The following is a 16,224-nucleotide window of genomic DNA, read 5'->3' as shown; positions in this document are numbered from 1 at the left end:
TCCCTCTCTATACTAGATATCTATATACTATATATAATATAGTATATAGATATATATACATTATACTATACTATATATATACATTATACTATACTATATATATACATTATACTATACTATATATATACATTATACTATACTATATATATACATTATACTATACTATATATAGTATACTATATATATACTATATATATACATTATACTATACTATATATACTATATACTATACATTATATATATATGTAAAATATATAATATATATAGTATATAGATATCTGTATAATATATATATAGTATATATAGTATATATAGTACATATAATATATATAGTATAATAGTATATAGATATCTATATCTAGTATATATAGTATATAGATATCTATATCTAGAATAGAGAGGCAGAGACCTTTGCTTCTAGAATTCAGTTATAGTTATAACTAACTGTATTAGCACATTGTTATTAAGCAGTCAGCTACATATATATATGCACACAAACACATATATAATTTACTGTACTTATATGTACAACAAAACATTTAAATAGAAGAGTCTCTTAGAATGAAGCACACATGTATAGTTAGACCTTTCAGTCACCAGAGCTGGGCAGAATAATATAACTGAAGAGTTAATTTGGGTGTCAATTTTTTAGATAATAAGGTAAAGAGATTGTTGAATTATATATTTTTAATTTTCTGATAGATGGATCAAATTCATTCATTAAAATTACTTGGAACCTTATATAAAGACAGACAGTGACTGGGATAACATTATAGTCAAACTCAATTATGTGGGGAAAAAAACACGACTCAGAGACTATCCTATTGGGAAGTTCTTTGTTAACTCTAATTAAAGCAGAGGACCACATCTTAGTGAAGGTATGTATTCAAGGAGCTACAAAACGGGGTGGGGCGGGGGGAGAAATAATTCAGTGAGAGGTTCTAAGTCCCTGAAAACAAATTTCCACATAATCCTCAGTGTGATGGATTACATCAAAGACTCTTAGCCTTATTGAAAATAGGTATCTACCTCAGCTTCCAACATCAAAATATGTAATAGTCTTCCTTTCCAAGCATCTTCTCTGCAACTTCAGCTCTGGACATATTATAAAGGCAATCAGTAGAAGCTGCCACACATTAAGCTAAATTAACTTATTGGCCAAATAGTATGTGGCAGAGCAGCTTGCAAATAGAAGACTGAATGATCCCTTTGAAAATTCAGACTGAAACAGAAGATTTTAGTTTTGAGCAACTTTCCCAAAGTTGCAAACATAATAAAGGTAATAAAGAAATGAAAAAGATGGAGCTCTGTTTCCAAACTATGTTCGTGAAAGAGTTCTTGAGATGATTACATTAATGTAAAATTTGCCTTAACAACTTAGTACTTATGACTCTGGCATTGGCATTTGTAATACTAGCAAGATTAGAAGCAAATATCAACCAGTAAGTCATATTCCTGATGCATTTCATATTTCCTGTCATCTCCATCTCACTAAGGATGTTAAATTTTTGAAGATGAGGCAATTCATCACAATCAAATTGTATTTACTAGAGAGACCCCATACACAAGACACTATAATAGGAATTTAAACAATAATATGTTCTTGTAATCCAGTCTAACTTCGTAGGACCTGTCCTACTAGAACACAAAACCTAAAAAAACAACACTGCACAGAACACACTGATTAAATTTTAAGTATGCCATCTTTGATCTGTTTATTTAAAATATAGTGTTAGTTTCCATTTAAGGTTCTGTCATACTTTTGAATGGACAAAATATAATAGAGAAACTATAGGAGTAACAGAAAAAAGATAGGAAATTAAGGGGAAAATGTCCATTTTAAAAAATGAAAGGACATACACCAACAAAAAAAATTATATTTGCTTTAATCCTTTTTTCCCCTCAATATTTTATATTAATCATATTTAAACTACATTTTAAAAATGCAATTACAGAGGTCAAAGACCACAGGGTCACAGTTATGAAGCAAAAACACAGAGAAGAACAGGTTTTTCTAATTGAAAGTGAGTGCATGGGGCACCTGGGGGGCTCAGTCAATTACGTATCTGACTCTTGATTTTGGGTCAGGTCATGATCTCATGGTTCCTAAATTCAATCTCTCCATCAATCCCTGCATGTGCTGCCAGCACATAATTCCTGCTTGGGATTCTTCTCTCTCCCCTACTCTCTCTCCCCTCCCCCCTTGCACTGTCTCTGTCTCTCTCAAAATAAATAAACTTTAAAAAAAAAAGACACAGAATGCAAGCTCAAAGCAAAGCATGAACAACAAGTATACAAAATGTGTTTTCTGTAATCATGATCTAAAAATAAAGGCTGCCAAAGTCGCCTGGGTGGTCAGTCAGTTTAGCGTCCAACTCTTGATTTCATCTCAGGTCATGATCTCACAGTTCCTCAATTCAAGCTCCGTGTCAGGCTCTGCGCTGACAGGATGGAGCCTGCTTGGGATTCTCTCTCTCCCTCTCTCTCTGCCCCTCCCCTCCTCATGAGCTCCCTGTCTCTCAAAGTAAATAAATAACCTTTTAAAAAAAGAAGTAATCGCTGGCTAATTAAGAAAAAAAGCTCACTGATATGTTACCACTCTATTATATGCCTTAAAAGTATAAAACAAATTCAAAATAGCAAACACAGCAGATCATAATCTTACCTCACATTATACTGATAAAACTTTTCAGGAAAATATGGCATCAAGTTTCTAAAATCCTACATAGGTCTGCTACGATCATGAAATATTATTATCCACCCAGAATGTATTATAGGATCATGTGGCAAGGCTGCAGAATGTGGCCATTTGTGCCATAATTCTATTTTAGGAAGTTTATCCCAAGAAATGTTTCAACAGAAAAAATAATAGGCAGAAAGATGATCACTACGGTAGCACTATCTTTAATAACAGAAAATTGCAAACATTAAAAACACTTACTAATATAGGAATAACCAGTAATAGAGGAACAGCCAATGTCAGCTTAATGACAAAGGAGCAGTATAAAGTTCTGAAAATGCTGTGGGTTTCATCTCCACAAAACTTGTGTTTCAATCCTCATGCAAACCTTTATTAGCTGGATGTACTAGCTGGGAAAGCTGCTTAACATGTTGTAGGTTCATTTTCTTTTTGAAGAAAAGGAGATCATAATGCTCATGTTGGGATGGGAAAATTAAAAGTCCAAAGACATTCATATGGTGTCCGAAACTTAGAAACTGAATAAAAACTCCCTTTCTCTCTTAGCGATATTAAAATTGTGAGGACCATGTAGAAACAATGAAAAATGTTCACTATTCATTAAAGAAAACAGTGAATATAAAACTGTAACTACAGTATAATTTAGTTATGGATTACAACTAATAATTAAGTTTGAATGAACAAAATTAAAAGCTACATGTGCAATTGGATAAAAAATGACTAGTGGATATGCATAAAAATTACAATAATAATGTTAAAATGGTAAATAGTAAGACTATAAAAATTTTCCTTAGTGTTATTTTATTTTTACAATTAAAAAAAGTAAAAGAGATATGTGGGTATTTCTACAGAACTTCAGAAAGTCCTACTATTATGGAAAATAAACATCATCACTAATCATTCAAAAATAGAAATTGTGAGACATGCAGCTTAAGCCTGACATTTTAAGGTACACAGTGTGAAGAGGGCCCTAGTTATCCTGTTCTAATTCTAGTTTGGGAAGAGGAACATATCTGGACACAATCTCTGATCCCCAAGTGTTTCACTGAACTCTCAAATTGCAATCATAGTCTACACGATCACCCACAGTGCATTTTTAGCCAGACAGGCGTGCAGGGGAAGAAGAGAGCTTGGAGGTCATGCATCCTTAAAAGGTTGGCAATCATGGATGCCATGACATGCACACAAAGGTGAGAAGGGAATGCTTGTACCCAACTTCTGCCTCAGCTTTGCTCACTCTCCATTCCCATGTTCTTCCTGCCCTGGAGCAGCAGCCTCTGGTCACCTGAAGCCTCCCTCCCTTGGGGTATCCCATCCAAGTCTGTCCTTTCTAAATAGGAAACCAGTGCTATGAACCCAGCCCTCCATTCCAACTTGTCCTTTTAGAATTTATAACTGCAAATGCCTACCGTCTGGCAGCTTTCTTTTTGAAAAGCAACGTACTGAACAACTTCACAACAAGAATGAAAGGAATGGCAGCAAGATCCCATCTCTACTGACCAAACACCCCCCAGCCAGCATACTTCATAAATCGTGATTCCTAGGGGAACATGTTAGCCTCTGTAACAGTAAAAGAACCGTGACAGAAGAGGAAGAGGAAACAATCTTCCTAGGGTCCTTTAAATTACAACATTTTATTGGACTTTTACATACAGTAGAAGATACAACTACCACTCTTACCAACAATAAGGAATAAGAGAATGTAGGAATGTGATTATTTTTTAAAGAAATATTTTATAATGTAAGATTCAATAATGAAAAACAGGCTGGAGTAATATAACAAATATACATAAAGGATAATTATAAACAGCATGATAAAGGCAAATAATGCTACAAAGATAAGTGATCTGCAGTTCCTAAGGCCTCAAAATAGCTGTAGTACTGGCAGTAATGGTATTACTAAGCCATTTACTTACATTAGTATTAACAACCATGTGTGTTTATGTATATGTTTATAAATGGATATATGTATTTATCAATCTCACTAAGAAAGAATTCACAAGAACTTCTCTTTTTTAAAAATTCTAAAAAAAAAAAGAGAAGATTTTCTATCAGAAGCAATCCTGTGTTCTGAAGTAATGACGCAAGTACCTATTTATCTTGTCATTAAATGCTAACTACAACAGAAGAAAAATGATTGTTTTAATTCTACAGGCAACACTAACATTCCTACCAGTAGTGTCTTAAATATTTTTATAACATTTGCAAGAATATTACAAAGGAGTAATAAGTGGAGCACCTAGGCATGTTGGCGCTCTGCACTGAGTGTGGAGACTGCTTAAGATAGTCTCTTTCTCTTTCCCCTTCTCCCTCTGCCCCTCTCCCCTGCTAAAGTTTTCTCTCTTTTTCTCTCTCTCAAAAAAAAAAAAAAAAAAAAAGGAATAGAGTTGATATTGACCGAGAGTAAAACTTTATCTATTTATATGTTCCATACATGGTAAAATATTCACAGTTTAATTCCCATTATTTTAAAAGACAAAAAAAAATTTAAGAGTTTGCATGTATAAAGAAATTTATCATAGATTACAAAAAGTTGTCCTGTGATAGAAGAAATCCTATCATGATTAAAAATTACGTTAAAAAGAATGTTAACTCACAGTTCAAACCTAAATGGAGACACAAAATAGCCAACACTATGTTGAAGAACAAAGTTGGAGGACTGATACTACCTGACTTCAAAAATGACCATAAAGATATAGTAATCAAAACACTCTAGTATTTGCTGAAGAATAGCCAAACAAATGAAAAAGATAGGGAACCCAGAAATAAGCCATAAATACAGCCAACTGATCTTTGAGAAATGAGTAAAGGTGATAAAATGGAGCAAACATGGTCTTTTCAATAAATGGTGCTGGAACAACTAGACCTCCACATGCAAACAACAACAACAACAACAACAACAAGTAAATCTAGACATGGACCTCACACCCTTCCCAAAATTTAACTCAAAACCAATCATAGGCCCAAATATAAACACAAAGCTATAAAATTCCTAGAAGATAACATAGGTAAAAATCTAGGTGACTTTAAGCATGGTGATGCTTTTTTAGATACAACACCACAGGCATGGTCTGCAAGATAATTGATAACTAGATTCTATTAAAATAAAAACTGTTTGTAAAAGACACTGCTGAAAAAATGAGAAGACAAGTCAAAGACTGGGAGAAAATATTTGTAAAAGACACAACTGATAAATGACTTTTATCCAAAGAACTTTTATACAAAGAACTCTTAAAATTCAACAACAAGAAAATAAAGAACCTGATTTTAAAATGGCCTAAGACCTAAACAGATACTTCACCAAAGATACAGATGTAAAATATGTTCAACATCATTTGTCATTAAGGAAATGTAAAGTAAAACAATGAGATACTGCTACACACCTGTTAGAATGGCCAAAAAAGTGGTATCACTAAATGCTCGTGAGGCTATGGAGCAAAAGGAACTCTTATTCACTGCTGGTAGGAATGCAAAATGGTACACAATTTTGGAAGACAGTATAGAGCTTTCTTACAAAACTACTCTTACTATATGACCCAGTAATCATACTCTTTGGTGTTTACCCAAAGAAACTGTAAACTTAAGTCCACACAAAATATGTACATAGATGTTTATAGCAGCTTTATTCATAAGTGCCAAAACTTGGCAGCAATCAAGATATCATTCAGTATGTAAATAAATAAATAAACAGTGGTATATCCAGAGAGTGGAGTATTATTCCGTGATTAGAAGAATAAGCTATCAAGTCATGAAAAGACATGGAGAAACCTCAAACAGATAACGTGACAAAAGCCAATCTGAAAAGGCTACAGACTGTATGATATTCTGGAAAAGGCAAAACAACAGAACGATTAAAAAGATTTAAAAGGTTAGTGGTTTCAAGGGGTAAATGGGAAGGATTGATGAATAGGCTGAACACAGAGAGTTTTCAGGGCAGTGAGATTATCCTGTATGACACTACAATGGTGGATACATGCTATTATGCATTTGTCCAAACCTACAGAACAAACTTCAAGAGTGAATCCCATTCAATTTTGCCTGTGAGCCCAAAACTGCTCTAAAAAAGAATGTTACTTTTTAAAAAATTGAAAAAACATATTTACTTAACATTTTTAATATAGCATATACAAATAGATTTTATGGATTTCATAGCTACATTCCTTAGCTAACAATATAGTTTAAATTTTTTGTGATATAAAAGTTAGAAATAAATGTCCATGGCAGTAATATCTACCTAATTACACTGAATTTATCTTGTTCTTTTACAAAGAAGGTACAGACATTGGTGATTATACAGGATATTTCTTTCTTTCAGGATTTTCACTGAAATGCTATCAAATGTTTCTCTAGATAACATTTTAGGATCATTGGACGTTCACTACAAATAAATCTTATGAAGGAATCTAGAACAGAAGTTAGAAAACAAGCCAAATGCAGTTGCTGCTTGTTTTTGTAAATAAAATTTTATTGAAACACAGCCATGCCCAATTGTTAATATACTGTCCACGACTGCTTTCATGCTACAACAGCACTGAGTAGCTACAATGAAGAAAAACATAAGGCCCACAAAACCTAAAATATTTACTACATGTCCCTTTACAAAAAAAAAAAAAAAAGTTCCCTGGCTCCTAAGAATAAGTAGTTGATATTTGGTAATACTTTTGATTAAAGAAAGAATATTGGTCTTTAACCTTTATTTGTACATAATAAATAATGCAACTCAAAGCAGTTTTCTAATGAAGATCAAAGAAATACACTGATATAAAATAAATGCACATAGTGATCATGACATGATGGTTAGTGAAGACGCTGCACTCACATGACTGGATATACAAGTGCACTACTAAAATGATGGAAACGTGTTACTTTATTTTGTACAGCACCTCATTTTCTTCACATGTCAAATGATGATAATAGTACCTGTCTCACTGCCTGGTGAGAGGATTCAATGAAAATAAATGTAAGATAATTTTAGCAGTTTCAGACATTTAAGAATCATTAGGAAAGGTAAGTCACTAATATCATATAATTTAATCATGATTTCTTTTCCTTAAAAGTTATTCTTAAACCTAAGGACATTCTCTTGAGATTAGTTAGAAACCTGATACTAAAGTTGTTTCTTAAAGGGGCAAAATGCATCAAAGATGCTCACTGGGCCGTGTTCCATGCCTTCAAGTTTAATTCATCATTGATTTGTTTATATACTGAGGCTCGAAACAACATTTAGTCTGGAAAAAAAGGATTTCACTGCTCTTAAAACAAATTTAAAAACCAAAGGACCAGAAAGTATTTAATTTTATGTGTCATAAAGGCTAATAACATAGAAAAAAATTCCATAATAAAATAAAATGATCCAAAGAACCACATACAATCAAGCAATGATGAAGTTTCATGCAAGCAATTATTATCATCCCACTTTTTCTTTAATAATCTTGATTGGAGCATTTTGAACAATGGAGTTTAAAAGTAAAACTGCTTAATTTCCAAGCACAATAAAACAACATATATCATATATATTTGAATTGGTACTACTTCATGAAAACAGTAAGAATAACAGAACATTTAAAATTTTTACATTATGTAAAAAAGTACAAATTAAAAATTTTGAGGTATGAAGGAAGACTGCTTTTTTAAAAGATAAAAAAACCCCAGAAGTGTAGAGGATGAAATCCTTCTCTCTCTTATCTATTTAATGAAATAGCAAAATAATAAATAAATAAATAAATAAATAATAAAATGACCTAGCAATATTGGGATGATAATTTATGAATATTTTATGACTTATATGGCTAACCACTCAGCTAAAAAGTTAGTAAAAAATAAAACCTCACAGTCATTATCTCACAATTCAAGAAAAATTTTAAGAGCATAAAAATTAATAATTTTAACCATTAAGTATTCTCAAAAACAGGATAAAATAAAGCGTACCTGGTGTCCAGCCTTTACTTGCTTCAAAACACTTTCATAACATACTTCATCCATGTTATTCAATTGTTGCACCTTAAGGTTTTTAAAACATGAATAATATCAAATGAAGCAATTATAAACTTTCTAACTAGCAACAAAACTGCTGATCATAAGGCATTTTTTTCCTTTCAGATTAACTAGAATGTAGAAACAACAAATGCACTATAAATACCTAGCATATAACAACCTATTAAGAAACACAACATAATTTTAAAGTACAAAGGGGCGCCTGGGTGGCTCAGTCAGTTAAGCATCCTACCTTGGCTCAGGTCATGATCTCATGGGTTGTGAGTTCGAGCCTCACATGGGACTCTTTGCTCTCAGCACAGAGCCCACTTCGGATCCTCTGTCTCCCTCTTTCTCCTCTTTCTTTGCCCCTTCCCTGCTCTCTCTTCCCCTCTCTCTCAAAAATAAATAAAAAAGATTTCAAAAAATTAAAAAAAAAAAGTACAAATAAAATACCTCATACTAACTTTCTAAGTATGACAAGTTTTTTAAAGACAATTTTAAGGATAATATACTAGTTATAGATATTTTAGAATAATTTAAAAATTTTTGCTTTCCCCAGGAAGTCCACTTGTCAAGCTGTTTTTCTTCTGTTTCATTCTATAAACTATACAGCTTTCCTGTGTAATTCTCAAAATCACCACAACAGCACTAGTAGAATGCCATGGTATATACAGTTAGAATCAAGGGAAACATACTATTTCTGTAATACATATGGAGAGGGTTAGATATTTTTCTACAGAAACATTTTTCAGGTTAATTGGAAATTTAATATCCAATTCATGAGTTAAGAAAGGATCTCATCTTCCCTATTAATGATGAGGAAACTTCCAACCAAAAAGGTAAGATGGTTCATCCAAAGGAACAGGCATGTGATCCAACCTGCATCTCTCTACACAACATTTATTAAGAGTGTGGAAGTGATGAAAATGTCATACACATTTGGAATGACTATGATATAGATATTTTGTTTTAATAAAGTAAATGTTTTATCATTCTGTTACTCTTATGAATTGTAGTGACTAAGTAAAAGGAGATAATCACGAGATAATTTACTCCCCATTAATGATTCAAGAACAACCTCAGCTCTCAATAATTTTTTCAGTGTAGTTTGGGTTGAGTTCTGGGCAAAGCCATGATTTCAAATTAGAGGTGTCAGGCACACCATCTTCCTATATTCTTCCATAATAACTGAGTCACATCATGTGTTTCTGAATGAAACTCTGAGGAACCTACAAGGATTTCTTTTTATAAAACAATGACAAATGGATAACTGGTTAGTAAATATATTAATCAACACCCTGGGGAAATGCTTAATGATTACCAATTGTATATTTCACTGAATGTAAAAATAATACATTATAATAAAACAAAAAAATCTATAACTCATACATATAAATAATTTATATTAACCCTATGTAAGATACGTAACAGTGTTTTTCTAATTGTGCAAGACTTCTGTCACCTGACACCATTCTTCTTATGATTTAAGATTACAATGCTAACATATTAAGGTGAAAATATGTTGAATTTAATTAGCTTTAAGTAATTTACCAATTTATATAATGGATTAAAAAAATAAGATTTAAATAGCTGAAAAGCACCTGAAAAATTTTTCTTTTCTAAATCTTTCTGTGATAACCATCTTCTGTCATTTAAATTATAAAGCTGAGGGGCGCCTGGGTGGCGCAGTCGGTTAAGCGTCCGACTTCAGCCAGGTCACGATCTCGCGGTCTGTGAGTTCGAGCCCCGCGTCAGGCTCTGGGCTGATGGCTCAGAGCCTGGAGCCTGTTTCCGATTCTGTGTCTCCCTCTCTCTCTGCCCCTCCCCCGTTCATGCTCTGTCTCTGTCTGTCCCAAAAATAAATAAATGTTGAAAAAAAAAATTAAAAAAAAAAAATAAATTATAAAGCTGAAAGAATAAGCTAAAGCTATAAAGGAAACAGCTCTACAGCTGCCCTAAGGATACCTTAAAATATACTAAATAATCAAATATATATTAAGAAGTGACTGAGAAAAAAAAAACAAGTAGCAATACTGAAAATCACTTGAATCAATTAATGACAAAATATGTACAATATAACTATTATTATATCTGTCTGTATGTCTGAAATGGCTCACGACAACCCTGAAGACACCTTACATTATGCACTGTACCTGAAGCATATGTATACACTGTTGTAGTGGCAGTCACTTCTGGTATTTTTTAGCTGAATATTTTATTTGTAATAGTGTAAGGTAAAATGACCCTATGTTACTAATAAAACTCTTTTTAGACAAGTAATGCAATACATTAAAGACCAGGGCTGACATACTAACACAGGATTCCATCTCATTTTATTTTATAAAGAGGTCATAAGGCCTATGAATCTTCTCTCAAACCTATTTCTTTTACAGAAAACAAAAAGTATCATTTAACACAATATTAAATGCATAAATTTTGAGCAAAGTAAAATATTCCTTCATGATACTATGAAACAGAAGTTTAAAATAAGCACCCTAATAGTGTATATGGTACACAGTAATACTATAAAACTTTTAAAAGCATTATAAAGAATCTCAGAAATGCCACTTATATATATATAATTAATATGGTAGTTATAAAACATTATAAGTGAAATAGAATACCTCATTAACAGTTGCTATTAGGAATTATTTTCCAATGGCATAAAATTTATTATTTTTTTTAGATAAGTAGCATATCAAAATTTATATTACTGGTTGAATGAGAGCCTTTTATTATTTCACACTAGCCTTCAATCATTTCAAAGTAACTTTTTGAAATTTATGACCTTATATATATATATAACTTGTATTATTAGCCAAGAATACAAAATATACATTGATAATGCGATACAAACTGTAAGCAACTTTTTGAAGGAGTTATATTACTACTTATAGTTGAGGAAATGTGCTTGATTTTATCTAAGATGTTTAATTTGTAATCCTACTAAAAGGGTCTTTTGGGGAAATCCCAAATAAGCATTAAACAATACATCAACAAAAACATTTTAGGAACAGAAAACTCTATTATTATTAAAAAATATATTTACCTTATTTGCACTTTTAACTCCCAGAAATGTCTGTCCAAGAGGAACTGGTCGAAAACGGCCATCAAAGTAGAAAAGTCCAATACAGGGATTAACGTGTAAAAATGTAGCAACATCAAGGTAGTTGGGTAAGGTCGCAGAGAGCCCAAGAATCCTTATCATACTCTGTGTGGATTCCACCTACATGGGTTACATTATTTAATTTATGAGTAGATTCAACCCATTTGGATTTTTCTGAGTTTGAAATAAGTTTTAATAAACAGAGAGTATGAGACATTTACAATAAAACAAGATTCCACCCCTCTTAAAAATATGTAATAACAATACATAGTGTGAAACACAGATGTCTTTATCTGAAAGATAAACAATGAAAGAAAACTGGTCTAAGCCTGCCATCAAGGATAATATAAAATATATAATAAAACAAGATCCACCCCCAAATATATAATAACAACACAATTTAAAAGACAGGTAACTGTCCTTATCTGAAAGATAAACAATTAAATAAACTGGTCTAAGCCTGCCATCAAGGATAATACAAAATAATTTAAAATGTAATTTTAGATTTCCTGAACTGAAGAATCTTAACTTTTTTTTCCCTAAAAATGTAACAAAGTAAGTGACATACATGGATTAGGATTTAGTCTAAGTTTTATCAATTTATAATTTCAGGTGCTAAAAACACAAAAGTCTAAAATAATTAAGGTAAATATTTCTAGTATTTCACAAATTTAAATTTAAAATGAATGACAGAAATATTTGAAACTATGTGTATATATACATTCATTGAAAATTTCCATGGACCTTTTAAAAAATTATTGAAGCCTCATTTATTAAATCAGCGTTTTCCTTCCCTTATTATAGACTGCTTAGTCTATAATTCTTTACCTATTATACAGTATTCCTTTTGCTGTATCATACTACCATATCAGTAAAGCGTATCAGTAAAACATATCATATCAGTAAAAGTTGAGCATATCAGTAAAATATATGACTGAGAAACTAACACACTATTCTTTCATCACAGAGGAAGTTTTCAAATTGGTTTACCAAATTATCATTACACACTTTATATTAAAATCATTTCATAATCATAACAGAAGAGAGATTGCAGGGAATAATAGCTAAAACTTGGGAAAAAAATAAAAACTACTGAAAACATGAATTAAGCCACATTTTTTGTGTTCACTGCTGTAGTGTAATAGTCTCGTTTTGTTGCTGAGCACTATTGATAACACTGATTTTGTTTAATAATTATCTTTTAAGCTCTTAATGACAGGCACAGTGCCAACAGAACAGGAGCTTAGAGCCCATATGTAATAATGGCAAAAAACATCGTAATGTGTCCTATTAATAGTTGTAGTTTCCCAGAATGGTGAGAATAATGGGCAGGGATCACTAAATAAACTCCGGTACGTCAGGAAAGGCATACTGAGTGGGGGTAATGGTTGCTGCCAATCTAAACTGAGAGGACAGCAGGCAAGCCAGAAGGAATCGGGAGTTTAGGGTACTGCATCTAGCAAGACTAGTAGCATGAACTGGAGAAAGGAGGTGACAGAAGATGTGGTTAGAAATATAGAAATAATCATGAAAGAGTTTACATGCCAAGAAGTATGTCCATTTAACTGCTCATAAGCACACAACAGCGTCCAGTTCTCTCTCAGTTATGTTTTCAGGTCTAATTCATAACTTATAACACTTACAACATCCTCATCTTTTAAGTTTCTACACATTCAGTAAAAGGTCTTTATCATTTCTAGTTTTATTTATTCATTGGCTTTCTATTTGTGATTAGACTTGTTAGAGGTTGCTTTATTTAGTTTCTTTTTTTTCCAGTGGCTTTTAAAAATTTTGTTTTCCTATTTTAAAATTAACTTTATTTTTCAGCTTTATTATTTTTTCCACTCGGTTTCATTAGAATATTTTGCACCAAACTAACATTTAACGTTTAATAATTAACTTATTGATAGTGTCTCCATTCCTGTTTCATTTTAGATTATAAATCTTACTTTGAATAACAATTCTGGGTGCATTTGACAAGTTTCCATTATTTTTGAAAAAAAAAAAAGTGCTGACCCTCTCTCTTTCCTTCTCTTCCTTCCATGATCACTTACTGACCTCTAAGTGGCTGCTGATTAATCTTTCAATTGGTTGGGTTTTAAATCTTCATTTTATCAAATATAAAAGTGTAGAATGTATGCATGTATATACGTATGTATGTATGTGTATCTATCTGTACAGAATTTTATCATATAAATGTTGTTTCTAAATGTCTACTGTATTCTGTAAAGACTATGATCTGTTCAATTTCTGCTTTGAGAAAATGCCCCATAGAGACCTGAGATTTATCTATTCATAGGTTATACAATACTTTATGTTTGATCACTTCACCACATTAATTATATTATTCAAATTCTCTACATCAGCAATACAGGATGTTAGTATTTGCCAAAAGAAGGAATCATTTTAATCACATACGAACGTCCCATTTTAAACTAGGAGGCAAAATTAATTTTCCCCTCCTAAGGGGAATTAATTTCTATCATTAGCATGATACAGCCTAGGATCATCCACACCTCAGCCCTATGGGTTCTGCAGAAATATTAGGTGGCATTCTGCTGCCCCATGTGCCTATAATAGCCCTTCTCTCTGTGTTCTCATATCCCTTCTGCTTTCATATTTTGTATTCTTGGCTTCTAAAGTCTGATTTAGAAAATGGTTTCTTACCTAAAAAAAAAAAAAAACTGAAAACATCTAATGTGATTTTAAAAATTACACATGATTTAGAATGAATTTGGCAAGTTAGTCAACCTATGAGAGAAGGCATATAAAAAGATTTCTAACCTTAACGTTATATTATTATTTTTTTATCTAGAAATGTTTGCCATTCTCACTTTCTTGCTATCATCAGTAAAATAAGGGGGTTCATGAAGAGACACTGGGTAAGTATTTTAATCATTTCTTCAGTTTCCTACGTCTTTCTTATTTACAGCTAATTTTAGTCAAAACTTGCTTGCATCATACTGGTATCTTCAAGTTTACTGCCCCTAAGTGAGCAACTGCCAATGCCGGATTTCTCCTTGCACATTGCCATACAATGTACACACACTTCAGGAGAGTCCAAATGCCTGGATACATTCCCTGACACCAATGTTTCCTACAAGCATAAGAGAAAATGTGGTCCTGTAACTTCAAAATCCATTCTGTAAGTTTAGACAGAGGAGTTTAGAGGTTCTTTCTGGGCATATTTGAGGACTAAATAAAATACCTATAGAGATACCTATGAGATATATATGGCTCCTTAGATAGATGATTCTTACCACTTTGGTAAAAGAATAAGAACTACAACTTTCAAATTAAAGGTATTTAGTTGGATATAAAAACAACCTTCCCCCAAAAAAACTCCAGACTGAAATTATCATGAACTGAATCAATATAAACATTTGTATGGCAGAGTTACAGACTTGTTAAGAGAACAGATCCATTTGCTTCATTAAATTTATAAATCAGTGGATTCCATAAAAGTTATATAATAAGCCAAATTACAGAAATAAAAAATAAGAAAATGAATAACTGAATTTTCAAAATATGCTTTTGCATTTAATTCAAAAAGTTTTTACCTTTAGGTGATATTATCTAGAGGACAACTCAATAAGCCCTGGAACTCATATTTTGTTAAATTACCATCCATTCACTGATTGTTAGTAAGTATTTTATAAACCTGCTTTCACAAAGAAAAGGGGGACGAAGTATGTTCTAATTTGATATTCATTATTACTAGAAAGGATTCAAGAATAAAAGAAATCACAGCAGATAGTCAGAAAAGGGAGTAAACAAAATATTCTTTTTTACAAAGGTGCAAGGGTGGCATTTTAAGTAAAGTCAGAGAGGATTTTGTCAATCATTTCATTCGTCAGTCAACAGATTGTGTATGTAATTGTATTTGGGGGGGGGCACCAGGAAATAGCAGTAAACAAAACTGTCTTTACAATCAGGAGCTGACGTTTTAGTTGAGAAGAGACAACCATAAACTCATAAACAAATTAGGGAATTTCAGGTATCGGTATCAGTAAGTGCTATGAGTAGAGTAAAACAAGGTAATAGCATAGAAGGTAGCATGGGTGGGGCCACACTTTAGGTGGGATAATGAGGAAAAACCTCGCTAAAGAAGAAATATTTGAGAGATGATCAGGGGATAAAAATCTTCAAACAGAAGAAAAAGTAAGTACAAAGACTGTGGGATTGGAACAAGCTGAGCAGGAAGAAGATGAATGAGAGGACAAAGTGTGGATAGAGCAGTTTAGAGGTCTACTGAGAACCCTCTCATGTATGACTTTGTAGGCCATAATTCACAAGCTTGATTCAATACATACAAAGTACACTTTCTACCCACAGTACTTAAAAATGCACATTGGAATTTACATTAAATTGCTATAGGAACTTTTAAACAATTAAACACTTTTAACAGTTAAATGTATCAGTCACAAGAAACAATTATACTTTT

At 32.2% G+C, this 16,224-nt stretch overlaps 1 protein-coding gene across 1 annotated transcript in view; it reads right to left on the bottom strand.

Moving 5' to 3' along the window:
- ASCC3 (activating signal cointegrator 1 complex subunit 3) overlaps positions 1 to 16,224 on the bottom strand; it is a 367,207-nt gene that overhangs the window by 199,124 nt on the left and 151,859 nt on the right. Inside the window, exons 12-13 of the mRNA XM_047101482.1 lie at positions 11,724 to 11,900; positions 8,627 to 8,698 (exon numbers count right to left, since the gene is read on the bottom strand). Of these exons, the coding sequence (XP_046957438.1) occupies positions 8,627 to 8,698; positions 11,724 to 11,900 (249 nt within the window). The remainder of the gene's footprint in view (positions 1 to 8,626; positions 8,699 to 11,723; positions 11,901 to 16,224) is intronic.

The sequence above is a fragment of the Lynx rufus genome, unplaced genomic scaffold (assembly GCF_022079265.1).
Source record: "Lynx rufus isolate CCGP_SWC_20201006 ecotype Redwood Valley unplaced genomic scaffold, mLynRuf1.p SCAF_6, whole genome shotgun sequence".
NCBI classification, from domain to species: domain Eukaryota; kingdom Metazoa; phylum Chordata; class Mammalia; order Carnivora; family Felidae; genus Lynx; species Lynx rufus.
The sequence above is the reverse complement of the archived record's forward strand: the minus strand, read 5'-3'. Positions and strand labels throughout refer to the sequence as shown.